Genomic DNA, 21,012 nt, shown 5'->3' with positions numbered 1-21,012 from the left:
GCACTCAGTGCTCCCACAGGGAAGAGGCGTCCACGCTTAACCCATCGCCCATCAGCGTGCCTCCCTGGTCTCCACGCAGGTACTTGCCATTCTGACCCTTGATGCCAACCCGTCCATACTCCACAAACTCAAAGAAGAAATCCTCCGGTTTGTCCCCATCTGTGCACACCAGACCACTGCCGGAGACATACCAAAACTTTTCATTTCCACCTGTGGTAGAAAAAAAGAAAACACATGGATCAGGAATTTTGCGCAGAAGTGCCCAACAGAGTCAGTGTTGCTCAGTGAAACTCTCGTCAGTCTCAGCTCACACGATATGACTCACTTTTTATATGGTATGCGCCATCGCTGAAGAGCAATGAGAAGATGTCGTAAACAGAGCGACTGGCGTCCAGTGTATTGGAGTTCTTGTGGTGACACACAAAGCCGTTCTCCCCACGCAAGACCAGGATAGGACGATTAATCAGCTTTAGCACAAACTGCTCGTCCTCCCCTGCCGAACACATGAGAGGATTTATCTGACTCGTGTTGAATCCAGTAGTGGAAGTTTAGTAAAAGGTCAGAGAAGAATCAGTGTGCACTCACCCACAGAATCACTCACAGCTGCAAGCTGGCCATTTCTCTTTGTGCAGACATATTTTCCATTGTTTGCCCTCAAAGCGACTCGTCCGCCCAACCACTCAATGTCCAACATGGTATTTTCTTCTCTATCAGTTACAAGAACACACATATTCATGATCATAGCTATGCATATTATATATTATATTTACATGTTAAAGCGATAGTTCACCTCAAAATGAAAATTCTCTCATCATTTACTCGCCCTCATGTCGTTCAAAAACCTGGATGACTTTTTATGTTTTTTATCAATGGAACACAATTTTTTTTTTTTTTTTCATACAATAGAAGTAAATGCTCACCAAAATTGTTTGGTTACCAACATTCATGACAATGTTTTTTTTTTTTTTTTATGATCCACAGAAGGAATAAAGTCATAGTTTGAGTAATGATGACAGAATTAACATTTCTGAGTAAATTATCTGATTTAACAGTTTTTGTTACAAACTCATTTTTACAAACATCAACTCTATGATGATGCATCAGTCAATGTGTTATTATAGGAAATAAATAGAAACTTTTGCTAATTTAGTTGTTATAGCACAAAATGTCAAAAATTAAAAGAAGGGTAAGTAACTAACATTAAAAATTCAAGCGTCAAACTAAAGAAAATAAGTGAAGCTGGTAATGGAGTTTGTGGAGTTGTTTAATCCTCCTCTGCTGAGATCTTCACAGATATAATGTTCTGTCCTGCATTTCTTTCTTTTTTTTTTCTTTTTTTTTTTTTTACAATGTGCCATTTGTTCCAATCAAAATGTTATATATGGCTGACGCTGGAGCTTGACGTCAAACAAACATTGGGTTTAGACATCAACCTAATCTTCATTTTCAACCAAAATTTGACATGATCTGACCAATGGATGAGTTGGAGTCCAGCGTCTTCTTGATGTCGCATTGACGTACTGTGTCTTCTGTGGACATACAGGCATCAACAATGGTGTCAATCGACAAAATATTAAAATAAACAGATCAACTCTCTGAACATCACAAAACAAGCTACTAAAAACAACAGCAGAAATAAAAGCAAATAAAGTAAAAGACGTTTCATCTGCATAATTTATTCCCGTCGCAATATTGTGGCATGAAGCTTTTTTATGATCATCACCATTGTTGAGTTTTGTGTGTGTGTGTGTGTGTGTGTGTTTCAAATCATTTAGTGCACAATGTGTGTTTATAGTCTTTCAGACATCACTGGATCTAATGCTGCAGGCTCACAGTGTAGAGATGGAGAAATGAAGCCTCATAAAGGCTCAGATACTGTTCCCAGAGCAGACTTAAAGCTTCAAGAGTGTTATGAACAGTAGACAGTAAAAAATAAAGCAGCTAAAAGCTACACATTAGAAATACACATATACTTCTTCATATTACTAAGAATGGGTATTGAAAATGTAATTGAATACATTTTATTGAATGAAAATCATTAATTAATCATTTGTATTAATCATAAATTAATAATTTGACGGACAAGATAAGGTTTGGGACTAAAATGTGAATAAGGACATTGTGTGATGTGATCATCTGGTTATTAAATCTGCTCATGAGACTTGGCAGTGACAGTGCTTGTGTGACTGTGGGAACGACAGAAAGGTGATGAAGAAGTTTGGAGTGATTTGTATTGAGAAATAAGAGCTGTTTGACAGTGTTTTGGGCGATTGGGTCTGTGAAGAGAAAAGAGTTTGAATGGAAGTCACTGTACATGTACATCGACTGAATATATATAATCACACTCCAAGCATCTCACCTTCTGAAATAAGATATTACATATAATAATAAAATGAACTGAGGAAAACAAATTGCGATATGTCATTTTTTCTTTTCTTTTAAAACAAATGTTCTCAAACAGGGAGGTCTTTCTTTTTCCTGGCTGATGCGACTTACTATATAGTAAATAGTAAATATATACTGTAAGTAAATAGTGAATGTTGAGCTTTTGTAAAAACATAACATTCACCCTTTCACCAAACGCCAACACCAACCCCGAACCCCCACCCTATCCCCAATACCATGTGGATATGATCACCTGTGTACTAGATACTCAATACTGCATTTACATTAAAAATGAAATAAAGATAGATGTTATAAATGATGTATTCAACAGTAAAAATGTAAATTAATAAATCAAACGGACATAAATTGATGTGAATCATGTAAATGTGGGACGCATAGGCTCTGATGTGTACAATTCAACTCTATCACAAACAGTGTTATGTTAATATCCATCACACGAGTATATGGTGATGATGAGGTTGAGGAGAACGAATTAGTCAAACTGCAGGAAACCTGCGAATAAAAGAAGCTCATAACTAAATGTCATTATTGCTAACAAGTCTGTCACAAAGAAAACAATGTTTCAGTCTCATATTATTACAATGTTCAGAAAGCATTGCTAGCCAACAATGTGCCACAGGGGCCTTTGGTAACAAACACGGCAAAATCCTCAGTGTTAAAGAGGTCATGACATGAGGATTCACATTCGCTTTGGTCTTTCGTCATTGCAGTGAAGAGATTCAAAATGTCCTTCTCTTTGTACTTTGAACATGTTCCAAACATTCCGATAAAAAAAAATAGGCATTCCATTGAGGTTCAGTTTTGACAAGTCCATAAAGAAAAGATTTCTGTCCATTTTCAAATTTCCAAGATTTTGTAGTATTTTACACGCAACTACTTTCCAGCTTGAAATGACTGAACCATTAAGAAGTCTCTGCAAAAACTGTAAACTAAAAGCTGCTGCTCTACTTTGAAGATGTACCAATCCTTGTCATCCTTCTTCTTTAGGTAAAAACAAAACACTCTGAGTGTTTATAGTTTATAGTCACTACACAGAAGCGAAACAAGTCTCCAGTTTTTGATCTCTGTGAGATCTCCTTTTTTGGGAAGGAAGGGTCAGGACTGCTCTCCGGCAACTCAAAGGTAGAAGACCTTCGTCCAGACTACCACTGAGTACCTCTAAGAGATCTTCTCCTAAAACTTCCCAAAAACATTTATAGAAGTCTATTGGTATGCCATCAATTCCGCATTCCATGCTCTGAACGGCCTCATGCAGTTCTCCCAGGCTAAGCGCACCTGAAATCTCTGCATTAGCTTCATCAGACACCTCTGGTAAATCCTCAGAGAAGACGCTCTCATCGATATTGCCTGATCCTAGTTCACTTCTGTACAGTTTCTCATAAAAACCAATTGCCCTCCTTCTAATCACTACAGGATTGGACAACAGAATTCATTCCTCAGATCGCAAAGCGTGAATTAGAGCTGAAGATCTTTGCCCGAACCCGACGGGTTCCGACGGGTTTAGTCGGGTTCGGTCTTAATTTCTATTATTTTACACGGGCTCGGGCCGGGCTCGGGCTTGCGTATCGGGTTGCGTGGTAAATGAGCGGTCAGGTGATGTGTTTAGATTAGCGTGAAAATGGATCTTGAGGTGAAACGGAGGCTGGTCTCTGGAGGACTTATTTATTTCTTTGTTCCAACTTCCAAGTGGCCTCTAGCCTCCGTTAGTCATGAATAAATGATGTTAAAAAATGTATAAATGACTCCTTTTTTTACGAAAGACAAAGGTGCTGTGTGCGTGCGGCGCAGTCTCTTTTTTCTTTTTCATTCTTTATTATTTACCAGTCAAATTTGTAACTGCGACATGATTTCCCTTAATAACACAAGAAGCAGGAATACCGGGATGAACGGAAGCATTCATGCATTTCCTCATAAATGCAAACATATAAAAGACAAAAAAAATTTTTTAAAAGACAAAAATTTATAGCGTTTTTGGGGGGAAATGGATGGATTTATAGCGTTTTGAAAAAAAAAAGATGGATTTATAGCAAAAAAAAAAAAATTTACTTTGAATTTATCATCATCAATATTGTTGTTTGATTTAATAATCATTGTTCAACATGTTCAGACTGAGACAAAAAAACAAAACATTTTAACAGGATATATTGAATATTCACAAAATGTGTGGGTATAGGTAAAAAATGTAATTTTCCTGAAAACTATTGAAATGGATTAATCGCGTTTTGGAAAAGAGCTCCTCATTTTACTTCTTATGTATTAAATCCAGGCAATTAGTTGATCAAAAATTTATTAAAATTAAGATACAATTAATACAAAACGAAATTCGCTTTAAAGAAAGGCTTTGTGCTTTCTGTTTTGAGGTCTCTGTGAAAGTTTTAAAGCAGTATTTTAGTGCCGCTTTCAGAGCGCTCACGTCCATAACAGATTCCCCAATTTTAAAGAATTTATCCTCAACTAGTTTTGTGGTGTAGTAGGTCTACGTATCGCAGGGGCGTAGAATTTATAGGGACGCTAGGGACGTGTCCCTAACAATATCCAGTGACACTGATATATCCCTAGCAATAATTTCGATCAAAACTTAAAATATATTTATTTATATTTGATGACAAGGTCCCCACCAATTTCAAAATCAAACCTACGCCTACTTCAAATAATAGTAATTTAAAAATGTGGCAGCATTGGATCTGGACGGGAAGGATAGCCTATTCTCTACCTGCAGACTGAGCTCGTGTGTCATCTTCGCGCCAGTTATTCAGCCAATAAAGTGTAGGCCTATTCATAGAAAATGGTGTCTAGTACTTTATAAATTACAAAGGTTTAATTTGCATCTTTATTTCAAACGACCCGACCGACCGCAACCCGAATATCATTAAAAATATTTTTGGATGACTCGAAACCGTGGGTGACCGCAGGCACCCGCTTATTTTGGATCAACCCGCGCATCACTGTTAGCTATGGATAGCTTGTTTTTAATGTTTCATTACATATCTGTATTGACTGCGTGATCATATCACCGTAACTGCCATGCGAGCCGCATGAGGCTCGCGAGCCGCGCAATGAGTAGCCTAACTCTGCTCTAATCACTGCTGATAGACGGCCTTTTGGACAGTCGGGCTGTAAACGGGTTCGGGCTTTTAAAAAGCTGTCAATCAAAATGTACTTGTTGGGCTCGGGCCAAACTCTGTCGGGCTCGGGCCTTTTCGGGCCGAACTTTTAAGGCCCGATTACAGCTCTAGCGTGAATCTTTTTTGCCCATTTTTCCTTTCAAGGTTAAAACAATACTTTGAAGGTGCATCCATCAGATCAAGACTTATAAATCTTGACCGGACCAAAGCCCCCTGTGTTTTAACCCCTAATAATTCTGCCAATTGATTCTTTTTTTTTTTAGAAAGAATTTTCAAATAACTTTGTTGTTTTGTTGATTCTGCCAATTCCTGTATCTTAATTATGTCATTCTCTAAGTCTTTCATGGACTGCTTTAAAGCTCTGGTGCTGTTGTGAGCATTCTGCTGACAATACTGTTTCATTTGTCCTTTGCCAAAATCCCACCATTTTTGTATTGAGTGAAAAGATTTTTTTTTTTTTCCTGTAATCAGCCCAAAACTATTTAAAAGTGTGTATAAAATCCTTATTATCTAACAAAGTTAAATTAAAATGCACTTTTAGGCTTGATAGAACCATGATTGCACCATGCAATGATCAGAAAAACCCACAGGAAAAATACAACAATTTTTAAAAATACCAACATGATGCCTAAACACATCAAATCTATCCAATCTTGCCAGAGATGAGACATTATCATGTGCACGTGCCCAAGTATATTGTCTTTTATCCTCATGATAAAACTTCCACACGTCACTTTAACTCATGCTTATTTATTATTTGAATGAGACGTTTTCTCTATGGGGTTCAATATGATTTCTGTCACAATTACTCAAAATCTCCTCCCAGAAATAAATAATCATCATTAGAAACATCTTGTAAAACAGAACATAGTGTATCTAAAACCAACATCCTATCAGTTGTTGAGTTGGGGACGTACACACAAATAAAAACAAAATTATAATTCTCCATTTGTGCTGTCACTTTTAAAAGTCTACCCTTCAAAAACTCTTTAACTTGATATGAACTTGGATTAAAGGTTTTTGCAAATAATATTGCTACTCCTCCACCTAATGTGGTGTTGTGGCTGAAAAAAGATAAACCTTCCCATTCCTTCATCCAATCATTAACATTGTTCACGTCACTATGCGTTTCCTGAATCAAAGTGACATCTTTGTGTTTAGAAGTAAAAAATAGAAAATATATATAAGGAAAACACAAAAGAAAAAAAACAAATACACGCGTTCAAAGCTCGAGCTCTCACACACACTCCACAAACGCCCACGCATGCGCAAAGAGAGAGAGAGAGAGAGAGAGAGAGAGAGATAGAGAGAGAGAGAGAGAGAGAGAGAGAGAGAGAGAGAGAGAGAGAGAGAGATTTGACAGCTCTAGTTTATATTTATCCACATCTCTGAAAGGACTGCAACAATCAGAGAGCATCACACTGTATGGACAAGGAGTCGCTACTGATTTAAAAAGTCTGATTCAGAAATGAAAATGTTCCTTTTCAACTTTTGGCTTCTTGTCTTTGCATTTGAAATGAGCTTGAATGGTTTAGTGATTGTGAATCTACTACAGTACTTTTATCCTCTTTCAGGGGTGTTCAATCCTGCTCCTGCAGGGCCACTATCCAGAGTTTAGCTCTAACCCCACTTAAACACACCTGAACCCGAAGCTGGAGCTAAACAATGCAAGACACGACTGCTAATCTAGTGTTCTTCATCAGACCTGAGTACACTGGACACACACAGATGTTACACCTCAGTCGCTGTGCACTGAAAAAACAATTGCTGAAACTCTTGTATATAAATATAACAACGACATGTGTAAAAGCTGAATATCAGGGATTATTTACTCACTATTTTATGACTAACATCTGAAAGATAAACCTACCAGTAGATCTGATGCATCATAAACTTTGTTCACACTGCAGTTTTTTCCACTCTTGGGAAAGCTGGTCTTTTCTTCCTCCAGCTTCTGCTTATACGGCTGCTTGGCACTCCAGTGTGGACATGCTCTGCTACTCCAGGTTTTGTACTGCATGTGTAGCAATCCTTTAGAGTAGGCATCTGTAGAAAGAAACATAAATGATATGTGTTATGAGGGGATAATAAATATGTTGACAAGAGTCACAGTCTCCAAACATATCGTCCCCACAGTGGCCTAACTCTCAACACATTTACAGACACTGAAGCAGTATAATGCCACTCAGAACCTGGCTTTACAACTTGTTTTATCAACTTAAAGTCGACATGAAATCAAAATGTGCCCTATTTACTTTGCTGGTGCATATTACTAGTCTTGTGGTGAACAATTAATCTGTGCAAGTTAATACACAGAAAAAAAACATGTGTTTGCCGTGGTAATCTTTAATCAAAGTCTGAAAAGTTTCTTCCGGTCTGGAATGGCGTTCCTTCTCTGATGACGTCATACACTGTTAGACATCATTATCGTATTTCTGCGGTAACTTACTGGCAGCACTATTGCCCCGTAAGTTCCCCTTTACAGTAGCTTACCTGTAAATGTGTTTTACAGTATGATGCCCTTACCGCAATTTCATTTTACAGTATTATGCCCATTTTACACTATTTTATCATTTATATTTTACATAAATGCTATTGAGTTTAATAAATTCCAAAAAAGTGGCTTGAGTCCATCATCAGCATATTCTTCAATCACTCTCACAATCAATTACATCCATTTTATTTGTTTATTGTGATGCAACAGTTTGGCACTTAAAAGTGCTTTACACAGTGAGGAATTAAAATAATCACAAAATAAAAGCAAGGAAAATTAAAGTGCCCCTATTTGGATTTTTGAGAATGACCTTTCATGCAGTGTGTAACAGCTCTAAGGCCTCGTTTACAAGTGAAATGTGACCCAATTCAGATGTTTTGCTCATATGTGACGCAGATCGGATGTGTTTATGAACGTGTAAACAGGAAAACAACGCATGCATTCGGATATTTCGAGATCGGTTTCAGGCCTCATTTATATGTGGAAATAAATCAGAAATAAATCAGAGATGTGCCAATGCGACTGTCATGGGCCTCGTTTACACTGCAGGTCTTGATGCCCATTTCTGATTTGTTGCCTACACTCTAAAAAGAGATGTGTTGTAAAACAACACACAGCATGTGTTGATGGTATTTTGACACATGTTGTGTAGATTTTTAACACACAATGTGTGTTAAAATGTAACTGGATAGCACTGGGTGGAGGGAAGTTTGTGTTTATGAAAATAATTATAGGTATATTTGATATGGTATCCCATAAAAAGCTCTAAAATAAATAAAACAATACATTAAAATAAATAAATAAAATCTTAATTCATAAAAACTTAACGGGTGTTTTTTGGCAGCCAATCACATCATGCCTCTTTTTCAATGTCTTTTTCAATAACAAATCACTTGTTATTAATAACCAATTTATTATAACAAACGATGTATTTCTGTCAGACGTCTACAGAAGCTCTTATCGAGAATTACCAGGGCTTGTGTTGACGATTCATTGAGTGTTTCATTTGAAGTCACCAGAATCGTGATTAGTGTCAGCTTTATCTGTGCTCTTGAGCCTCGACTCGTTAACATTAGGTTTCTGTTTTAACTGTATCTGAGTATTTATTATACACGCTTGAAACGGCAGAAAGAACCATGAGGAAAATGTCATCAGCTTATAACATTATTATCATGTAGATTTGTTAAGCTCAGCAAGAGATTAATATCTGAAAGATGAGTTATAAAAGGTTTAGCAAAATTTGCATACTGCAATTAGTTTACAGTTTGTTTTAGTTTACAGGATCTTACAGTCTACACGAACTTATCCTATATTTCTTAAAAAATATATGTTTTCTGAAAGTTTTAAGCTGCACCAGAAACTAGTCACACACAGACATCAAGAATCAGCACATGAATAGTGGAATCAGCGTATGAGTCTCAACAATGGTGACAAACGAAAAGCTTCGTCGCAATGCATGCTGGGTGCCACTATAGTACAAAACTCATCCATGACTCCCAGCATGCATTGCAGTATGAAGCATTTCGTTTGTCACCATTGTTGAGACTCATACGCTGATTCTTGATGTCTGTGTTTGACTATTTTTTGCTGCAGCTTATAACTTACTGAAACTTCTTTTTTTTAAAGAAATATAGGCTATTCTGCAGTTTTGGATCGCATGATGTAGTTTCACAAGACCATTATAACTAACAGCACATAAATACAATAAATGCACACCACCCATATACTCAAAAACTTTATCAGATCAGCACTTGAAGATTAAGACATCATCATATTTTCTCTCGCCATTACAGATGTATTTGATTAAAACACAGTTAAAGCAGCCAGAGAAGAACTAACAGAAAAGTAAAGGGTCAAGAGCTCAAATAAAGGAGCCATTAATCACGATTCTGGTGACTTCAAATAAAACATTCAATGAAACATCAAACCTCTGCTAATTCTCAATAAGAGCTTGTCTATGTAGATTCATGATGTCTAAAACATCCAGGTAATAAAATGTTCAAGCAAACTCTTTATTAAACGTCACTGGACTCCATAAACACAAGTTACCAATACAGTGTTCGTCCCAACACTCAGTTGTAAAAACACAGGAAGTAACTCTGGCAAATACACACCGACTAACAGTCACATGATGTGACTCATATCTGACACAAGTTGTGTAACTATAACACATTAGTGTGTAAAAGGTTTCAACACACTTCTGTGTAAGAGGAATAACACATTAGTTGTGTTAAAGGTAACACAAAATGTGCAGTCCTTATAAACACAGAGATGTGTTAAGAATCGACACAGGTTGTGTGTTAAAATCTACACAACATGTGTTGTCCCTGAGCACACACACTACATGTGTTAAAACTGACACAACATGTGTTGTCCCTGAGCACACTCACTACATGTGTTAAAACTAACACAACATGTGTTGTCCCTGAGCACACACACTACATGTGTTAAAACTGACACAACATGTGTTGTCCCTGAGCACACTCACAACATGTGTTAAAACTGACACAACATGTGTTGTCCCTGAGCACACACACTACATGTGTTAAAACTGACACAACATGTGTTGTCCCTGAGCACACACACTACATGTGTTAAAACTGACACAACATGTGATGTCCCTGAGCACACACACTACATGTGTTAAAACTGACACAACATGTGTTGTCCCTGAGCACACACACTACATGTGTTAAAACTGACACAACATGTGTTGTCCCTGAGCACACACACTACATGTGTTAAAACTGACACAACATGTGTTGTCCCTGAGCACACACACTACATGTGTTAAAACTGACACAACATGTGTTGTCCCTGAGCACACACACACTACATGTGTTAAAACTGACACAACATGTGTTGTCCCTGAGCACACACACTACATGTGTTAAAACTGACACAACATGTGTTGTCCCTGAGCACACACACTACATGTGTTAAAACTGACACAACATGTGTTGTCCCTGAGCACACTCACTACATGTGTTAAAACTGACACAACATGTGTTGTCCCTGAGCACACTCACTACATGTGTTAAAACTGACACAACATGTGTTGTCCCTGAGCACACTCACAACATGTGACATTTTTAACACATCTCTTTTTAGAGTGTGTATCTGATTTTTTCGACCGTCCGTTTACACGTTCTTTCAATTGTGCCCCATATCCGATTCATGTGTTTACACTCGCCATCCTATCTGAAACATCACGCATGCTTAAAGGGTTAAATTATCTTGCACAGGTGGACGAACGCAAAATATGCTTGATGCTAGCTCTGCGATACATGCAAAGTTCGCCAAACATCACCATGATTATGAGGCGGATCATTTCAGCCTGTGCATCTGCTTCAGTTATTGTGTGCGAGAGAGATCAGGACTGGCGGGAGCATATTGTGGCGGGCTTTAACGAGAAGCAGTGGGTCCGAAATTTTAGGATGAGCAAGCCAACCTTTGATATGTTGTGTCAACGTTTGTCCACATTCCTCTCCTACGACGGCACAGCGTTTCGACAGGCCATCCGTCCCTTTGCAGAAGCGTTTCTCTCGCCATTAAACCGCGGAGACGCTGCCTAATGCCTCAGAAAATCTGAATCTATTATGAGAGAATGAAACAGTTTTTAAAAAAGATGATACATAGATAAACTTCTCATCTGGCAACACACCGGTGTATCATATTTTTCACAACTCCCAGTTTTACTGTGAGATTTCCCCATGGTGATTACACTGTGTCTGTGGTGTTCTTGCGGCACGCCTAAGAAATCGACGTATCCAGTGAGTAAACCCGATTTCCCCCTAAAACCGTACATGAGGAGCTCTAGGACTGACTCACGGGGTAACCTGGGGTTCACTGCCCCATCAGTGCGCACCCCAAAGATTTGTCCGGAAGCTCTAGGAATGGAGTTGATCCAGTCCGCACCCCACAGAACCTCGAGTTTAATCACACGTCAGACTCACTACTTCACCACAGGCAGAGGTCATCAGCATGGCTTCATCTCTCAATCTCCCCAATTAAGTCATTTATGTTTGTCTCTTACCCGATTCGCAGTGCCATTTGAGTTCAGTTTAGAAGCAAAAGGAGGAGGCAAAAAGAGAACTGAATTCATAACAAATCAAAGCAGGGATCATGACAATACGCAAAAAAAGCATGAAAAAGCTTCCCAGTTGGTCTTGACTGGCCTCCATACCGGTAAACCACTGATGGCTGATCTGAGAAAAAAAGAAAAAAACAGAGAAAATGTGTGAGAAATGGTCATTAGTTTATTTAATCTAAATTTGTTCATTGACAGACGAGGAATCAACTTGAGCAACAGCAGTTATTACCAGTCGAGTTAGTTTAAATAGTACAGCTTTATTGCACATCCCTTGTTAGGGAACTCTATTAATTGCCTGAATGTACAATTACGTTAAAGCTTCACTGAGTAACTTTATGGCCCTTCAAACTTAAATCTGAAACAGAAAGCTTCTGTAACATTACAAATGTTTTTACTGTCACTTTAGGTCAATTTAATGCATCCTTGCCGAATTAACCCTAAACCTGGCAATGTGATCTGGGTGTAACATAGTTTTTGTCGTCTTTTTTGGGGCGTAAGAATGATTTTTTCATCTAATCCTTTTATCATTTATCACAGCCTGGTCTGTCTTGAGTATGCTGGTCACATGATTGGTTTAAAGGGGTGGTTGATTGCGATTTCACTTTTTTCATTTTAAATAGTGTGTACTGTTGCTGCTGGTGTATGAACAGTATCTGCAAAGTTGCTGCGCTGAAAGTTCAACGTAAGCAGAGATATTGTCTTTTAAAAATCAGGAAGTTTAATGCCTACAAAAACGACTCGAATGGGGCTACAACGAGATACTTCCCGGGTTTTATACGTAACTAACCCACATCAACCCTCCCTCCGGAATATGCAAGAAAGGGGGCATGGTCATATTTCTGAGGCTTTGTCGAAGAGGAAGAGTTATAGTGGAGAGCTGTATAGTCATGCCGTCGAAAGTGTGTTATTTTCACCCAGCTGTCAGGACTTCTGTGTTCGGGCTTCTTACGGACGCTGAAGTTCGTCAACAATGGCTAAAATTTATATTTGATTATGTTCCTGAAAATTACAATCGTAATTTAGCTCTCTGTGCTGCGCATTTTACGGAAGACAGCTTCCAGAATCTCCACGAATTCAATGCCGGATTCAACAAGAAACTGTTACTAAAACATGAAGCAGTTCCAACTTTTAAAACCAGAGGCAGCAGTTGTTGGGCCACAATCTGTAAGTAAGACTTAATCATTTTAAATGTATTTGCATGTATAATTTCAGACGTAATGTTTTAGTTTTATCAAGGACGTAAACAAATGCCAGCGCTGGCTTTAGTAGCCACTTAGTTCGTGTGTCTATGACAAACGCGTACAAACATTTTGGACCTGAATTTGTAATTATGTACTAATTTTGTAAATGTAGCCTATTTTCCATGTATACTTTATGACGTAATTTTTCGATTTGATCAAGAACGTAAACCAACGCTGTTTATAGCCTAGTAGCCAGTTAGTTCGATGCTATTTTGTGTGTATAAGACAAACGTGTATAAAGTTCAAAAAATTATATGTAATCGATAAAACAATAACTTTAAAAAACGGTATTACTCAGTCGTGTATATTAAATGTTTAATCAGGAGAAAACCGTATCTCAAAAGCTAACAAGCAGCAGTAGCATTTTCAAGGAACAGAGTAGGCCTATCGAAATTCTTATATAATAATAGTAGAATAGAATAATAATAATAGAAAAATTTACCATTCAGAAATGTTTTGTAAGAGCCGTGTTTGCGGAGGTTCTGCTTGACTCTCTTCGTTGCTGCTTTCTGGGTCTGATTCTGGCTCAAACTGATACGGCAGTACTGACAGCACTGTTGCCTTTGGCTTGCTCAGTTGGGGATATTTTGGGAATATTAATTTATTTGATCAATCAATAAATTCCACTAGAAACAAGCCTTGTTGTATTATTTAAATTTAATACTGTGAAGCTGCTTTGATACAATTTGTATTGTGAAAAGCGCTATACAAATATACTTGACTTGACATGACACCGACCATTATTTACATTTGACCGGAGCACATGCAACTTTCGCCCGTAAAGGTAATGGGCGTGAAGTTTCCGACAACGTGCACTACGCAGTTTAGCCAATTACAACACACCGGCCCAACTAACCAATCTGAGCCCATTGCCTGTTTCTGAGGGAGTGGTTTCATAGAATTAGGAAGTCAACCGGTCGTTCAAATGACAGAGGAGAAAGCGGCTTACAATACAGGTGAAATTTATGAAAAATAAGGCTTAAAAAAAAACAAAAACATGAAGACATGTTATATTGCATCCCATAAACACAATCATGCAAAGAAAAAAAGCAGTAAACCACCCTTTTAAAAAAAATGTGTGATTAATTAGTCAGCCTGACCTAAATCCATGGCTGCCAGTGGTGCAGGACATTCAGATTTTGAGATAAGTAAATATATATTAAACTTACTTTTCTTGTGAAAAAATAATACTAACACTGCTAACATTAATTATGAACATTGTCTTAATGTGCTGAAAAAGAAAATTTATAAAAATGTTGTTCACGTTGTTATTTAGCACGTTTTGAAATATGTGTTACACCTGAGTCACATTGCCACTTTTGGGTATAAAAAGGGATTCACTTTGTATTCATTTTTGTAACAATCTTTGTATTCTGAGGTTGTTGTTTTTTTACAAATTGTAAAATGTACAGGTTAAACTGATGCAGTCTGTCTTGAGTATGCTGGTCACATGATTTGCTTCAAGTTATCTGTGATCAATTAGTCAGCCTGACCTAAACCTGACCCTTTTTTTTTTTTTTTACCTTTTTTATGGTAACGCAAGGTCCGATTTCAAAACGATTTTCACAGGCTGAATCTTGAGTTTGTAAGCTTTCCAATGATATATAATATGTCAACATTATATGAGTAGAAGTATAGGATATAATTGTTTTAAACATGCAATGGCAGTTACAGTTATAGATTTGGTCCTTTTTTTAATACCCTAAACAGGCAATGTGATCTGGGACTCACAACTCATAAAGTCCAAAATACATAACACTTTTCAAAAATTCTTTTGGATATGATTTACTTAAGTCCAGATGATATAAAAAATGACATGAAATTATTTGTTGCTTATCATTTTCTACTCTTGCCTGTTTAAGGGTTAAAGTATTAATTTCACTCAACAACCAACCAAATAAATAAATAAATAAATAAATACTGCCTGAACAGAAGTGCTTCTCTCTCAGATAAATGCTGTTCTTGTGAACTTTCTATTCAAAGAATCCTGAAAAAAAGTGAACAACTGAAAATAATCAGAAATGTTTCTTGATTCTCACACGTGCTCCTAAAAAGAAATGTAAGTGTAGAGGCAAGTTATGCATTACAATATGTTAATCACATAATGCATCTGATAGTTAGTCAAAACATACTTACAAAGCCACAGATGCTCAGAGCTGAGGCTCTTAAAGGAGCTGTGGGCTGTAGTTAGCTCCTGTTGACACTGGGAAAAGAGACAAATAGAAGAAACATTATTATTCAGCAATGATTATTGGCTAATGACTAGCCGGGCCTGGGTCAGAGAGAGAGAGCCTTTGAGGAAACGCGCTAGGCCTAACTTACCTCAAACCGCCACACATTAACTGACGAGTAAAATATGCCATAACTGGTCGTAAAAAAGACGGAAACCCATTGTTTGTGTAGATATTAAATTGGGTCCATCTGCTGGAAAAGGCAGTCAGTCAATTTTATGGCATTTAATGGGATATGAAAGCGGCAGTTTCGAGGAAAACTAAGTGAAGTAAAATTAAGTAAAGTTCCTTTAGACTGTCCTGTTAGCTGTTATTAAAAGCCTATTCGATTTTATTATTTACTTTCTTCATAAATGTAGCTATATTTAAGTGATATTGGTAATGGTTTACTTTGTAAAAGTAACTTATAAAATTAATTTGTTCAGTAAAAAGTACTTGCCTCAGAAAAACCATAGAAACCCCCCAGCTGGAGTCTAGCGATGGCGATCCACTCTCTCGCAGGGACGCCCGTTATGAGCGCGCGCTCTCGACACGTGACGTCACACAAACCTCTGCTTGTTGCGCGCGAGCAACAATTTAAATTTTGTGAGGTGTAAGCAAAGTTTATATATATATATATATAAGCTGAAAAATTAGTTGTTTTCACTGCTTTCAAGTGAGTTTAGTCAACAAATTCACACAAATAATACATACAAACGTCCCTGACACCTTTATTACGTGTAATTGACACGCTTCTGTTGAATATTTACTTTATAGAAATGGTTTTGTGTCTTCGAAAAAGTCCGTTAGCATCTCAACCATTTTCAGAAGAGGTAAGTTAGGCCTACGTTAAGGCTAATACTAGACTGGAGCTCTTGTTTATGAAAGTTTGGGGTTTTAACCACATCTTTGTGTAGATAACAGTTTTTTGATAGTTTTGTTTTGCTGGTAATTTGTCAATGGGTGATTGGAAGTAAGCTAATGTATTTAACCTAAAAGAATGCACTGCACTGTTAATCAGTGACGAAAGTGATTTCAGGAGCAACAGGAAAAAAACCTCTACAACAAAGGGTGAATTATTGTTTAATCATGATATTAATTTCATATGCATCTATTTATATTAATATATAATTAATTATTATATTAATTAATATATTATCTTAAGAAATATATCTTATATATATATATTATTCTTTCTCTTTTCTGCAGTTCACCTCTGCTCTAGCTTGGTTTCTTGTAATAAACCCTATTGTAAATCCTATGTAACATTGTTGGATCTGTCAAATTGCATGATATGTTCTAGATCATCATGCTGAAGGCCTGCTGCACCCCCTGTCCAAGAAAATCTCTACGGCTATGAACCATATGACTAGTAAGCAAAACCACCTCAAACATACAGTGCACTACTGTCCAAAAGTTTGGGGTCTGAAAGATTTATGCTTTTGAAAGAAGTCTCACATTTTAAAATCATTAACCCCAGGTTTCTTCGTGTGATTGTCCTTGAGAAGCCCGTAGGCTAAATAATAGGCGACAAATATAATGGTATAATGGTCGTAGTTATAATAATTTATTTAACTATTATGATAACAGGATATATTGATATATTTTATTTTATTTCTCTAGGTCTGTTTTGCGCTATGTTGGCCAGTGAGACAGACACCATACTGTCCAACTCAGGGGTATTTATTCATTTGTAAATTTAAAAGTAAAAAAGAATTTCAGTATTTATCAGTAAAAAATACATTTTACTGATAAATACTGAAATTCTTTTTTACTTTTAAATGCTAAATGTGGTTCAGGCACGCAAGTTATTTTTCACAGATATCTGGCCAGCTTACTCATGGCTCATACTCTTAGCCTTTAAAATGTTTGAATTGATATCCCCAATGCAATATCAGCGGGTAAAGATATCATTAGAGTTCTTAAACTTATGGCTGTGCTCTTGTTATCAGATGAGATATAATCCCTAGCGTTTGGCCCTATGATTCTTCAGTACAAGATCTTGATGCCATCCACACTCAGTAGATGAAGAAGGTGAGTTTCACAATAGCTGCCACTATCACAAATCAAGAGACCGAACACAACAGGCTTTCATCCATATGAACACACCCATATGTAGTCATGGATACTGAAACCCAGTATTAAATGGGCCCTGGGGCCAAATTATATGAAGACCGCAGTATCGATAAGCTTGGACGTTATCAGTTCTGCTGACGGTACTGAAGAAATTACACGCACTATTTATTAAATACATTGTCTTGCAAATTGTATCTCACCAGCTGTTTCTATATGCGATAGGGGTGATTGCATTGGAGTTTTTCCCTCTTTTGCACTTCGCTTTAGGCGGTGCCGCGGTAGCCTACCTGAGAAAACGTTTTGGAAAAGACGGGCTATGGACCCAACCAACTCTATAGGAGGGGAGGGGAGAACTCCCTCACATGGTACAACCCATGCAGAGGCTGTGCGATGCGGTGTCAGAATGCGGAACGTGTGTAGCCTAATGTAACTAACGTGACAAATGTGAGAAAAAAAAACTGACTGAATTGTTTACCTAAAGTAAACTTCTTTGACTTTTATGCACATCATGTCTTTTTTTTTAATATGACTTTTTCTAAAATTATAGTCCTACTTTAAAAAAATCCCAATATATCACCTTATACACAGTATCGAAATATATGGCAATATATTGAATCGTGACCCATGTATCATGATGCGTACCGTATCGCCAGATTCTTGCCAGCCCTAATCACTAATAAATATCTGTGCGTCTGTGCATTTTACCTTTGATTTACGAATTAGCACCAAGCAAAGCCAATTCGGTACATTATATGTTATTTACAGTGATGATTTTACTTGTTTTATTATTAAAAGGTAATATTAAAGGTTAAAAATGACCCACGGTAATAGACCTGCAAAAAATATAGATATAGCAAAAAACTGATCTTGCAATATTTAATTTTTTCTGCAATATATAATGCAATATGAAAAACTATTTCACCAAATTACTTGAATAGCTCGATTTGGAAGTAATTAATCATTCTATAGTAATAACTATAAATGACCCCTAACCCTATAGTACGTACATGTACTTAATATTACTCAGCACTTCAACTATTATTTTTGTAATTTACAAGAACAAATCAAACAAAAGTAATATTTACATTCAGACATCAAAGAGCCATAAGAATATTGAGTTCTTCACAGACAACTAGTCAAAGCAGTGATTGTCCTCTTTCTCATTAGATTTTCCTTCTGCTAAACTAGATGTGTGTGTGACTCCAGTAGAGAGACAAACATCAGCCGAGTGTTTCATTCATTTCAGCTTTATTCACACCTGAGGTCTGACGACACCAGATATGAGACCGAGAGCAGAACTCACACTTTACTCCAGTCAACATCTGCTTCATTTCTCCACACAAATCACTCTCATGTTCACTGTTATTGCACAGGGGAAAACAGCGCATTATTAACAACACACACTGATCTAGTAATGGGGCATGTTGACACACTAATCTGGGGAAATGAGAAACTCTTTGCACTGAAAACAACAACCATTCATTTGATGAGGTTCCAGTAGTTCATGTGGTTTCAGTCCTGATGTAATAATGACTGACGGCACAATGTTGATGCTCTTAGTTTCTCTTTTCTGCTCAGATGATTCTGTCATGTTCAGCTTGTTGAGTTTCTCCAGAGCGAATTTAACATAAACTGACCTGGAAAAAATAAACATAATGAGCATTTATTTATTTATTATTCTAATTTAAAATGATAATTGTAATTGCAATTTTGTTTAACATAATTCAGATGTAGTCTCACATATATGAGTGTTTAAGGACAATATGTTATTACTTTTTTACATAAACCACATGAATGTTTTTAAACTTGTAGAAAATAGTATAAAAGTTTTTTTAAATCATATGAAACAAACACAAATACTGTGTACATTTCTAAAAACTTGATAAATGTAGATTTTTTTTACGGGTTTTTTTGGTTACACTTTATTGTTACACGTTACATGTATTTACTGTAATAATAACTATAAACTCGAATGTACATTTCCTGAAGAAAATGTGAGTGGTGCTTGCAGTGGCAAAACTCGGCCCTGGACACATGCTAACACAATTAACAATGTTGTGATACCATGATATACCACATTCTAGTATGATTTACCATGTTTATAACATGATTTACAACGAATGATCACATTATAGCATGATTTACCGTGATTTACCATGTTTCTAACATTATTTACCAGAATTTATCACAATCTAGCATGATTTACTATGATTAGCATGTTGCTAGAATCATGTTAGCATGATTAACATATTGCTAATAAGATTAACATGATGCTAGCATGCTTAGCATGTTGCTAATATGTTTTTAACAAAAGATGTTAACATGATGCCAGCATGATTAGCATGTTACTAGCATGATGTTAGCATGGTTAGCATGTTGCTTGCATGTTATTAGCAAGATGATAGCATTATTAGCAATTTTCTAGGATGTTTTAACAAGATAATAACATAATTAGCATGTTGCTAGCATGATGCTAGAACAGTTGTTTTTTTATCATGTTTACCCTAAGCTAATTGCAGTTAGCATGTAGCTATTCACAGCTAGCATGTGTAGCTTGTTGGAAGTCCTGTTTGCTAGCATGAGTCAAAAGAGCCAACCACCGTCTCTATACGATGTTCTGATGCAGAGATATAGGTCTTGCAAAACGGTTGCTAGGGTACTCTATTTGGTTGCTAGGGAGTGGCTTGGCAGCTGCCAATGATGAAACTCCAAAGGCTGCTTGTCAGTGTGAATGATATAAACCAACTTCCACGCCTCTGTGACATTCAGAATGGAAGATATCCCTCTTTGGATGTTGGTTGCTAGGGTGTTCGACAATGGTTGCTAGGGCGGGGCTAGGAAGTGTTGAAGTGATTCATGATTGGCTGTTTGCTGCCCCGAGTCAAACGAGACCACCCTCTTGTTTCTATGACACTTCTATCCGGATATCCCTTTGATCTATTTCAATGGAACTTGTTGCTATGGTGCCCTAAATGGTTGTTAGGGCGTGGCTTGATAGCTTCACAATGATCCTGAGAGACTGATTGGTCGGCTGAGTAAAATGAGCCCGCCCCCTTGTCTCTATGACACTGTGATCCAGAGTTATGTTCAATACAACACCCCTGTGCAATTCACCATAGTAGGAGAAACACACGCGCTTCAGGGCCGACCTTCGCCATAGTAAGTCAATGGGGCACTTTGGGACGCTCCTGCCCCCCAGGGGTGACACTTTTACCCCAGCGTGAGGAATGTTCTCACAGAGCCTGTCAGCCTCTTCAAATGTGGAAAACCACACGTTTCTGCCAAATCCTCGCTCAGAGCTACGAGTGTCAAAGTCTAACTCTATAGTACATGTGCTTAATATACAATATCACTCAAATATAGAATT

General features: G+C 37.2%; 1 protein-coding gene across 1 annotated transcript; it reads right to left on the bottom strand.

The window, feature by feature from the left end:
• Nucleotides 1-7,799, bottom strand: LOC311305123 (fascin-2-like; the record flags this gene model as incomplete). The annotated part of the gene is made up of 6 exons (XM_084432635.1): nucleotides 1-210; nucleotides 326-493; nucleotides 586-707; nucleotides 2,188-2,276; nucleotides 7,402-7,577; nucleotides 7,787-7,799. The coding sequence occupies 6 exons, from the start codon at nucleotides 7,797-7,799 to the stop codon at nucleotides 5-7; spliced, it is 774 nt and encodes a 257-aa protein (XP_084288761.1). The 3' UTR covers nucleotides 1-4.
• Nucleotides 7,800-21,012: the final 13,213 nt, after the last annotated feature.

The sequence above is a fragment of the Rutilus rutilus genome (genome assembly GCF_951802725.1).
Source record: "Rutilus rutilus genome assembly, chromosome: 1".
Taxonomy (NCBI): Eukaryota; Metazoa; Chordata; class Actinopteri; order Cypriniformes; family Leuciscidae; genus Rutilus; species Rutilus rutilus.
The sequence above is the reverse complement of the archived record's forward strand: the minus strand, read 5'-3'. Positions and strand labels throughout refer to the sequence as shown.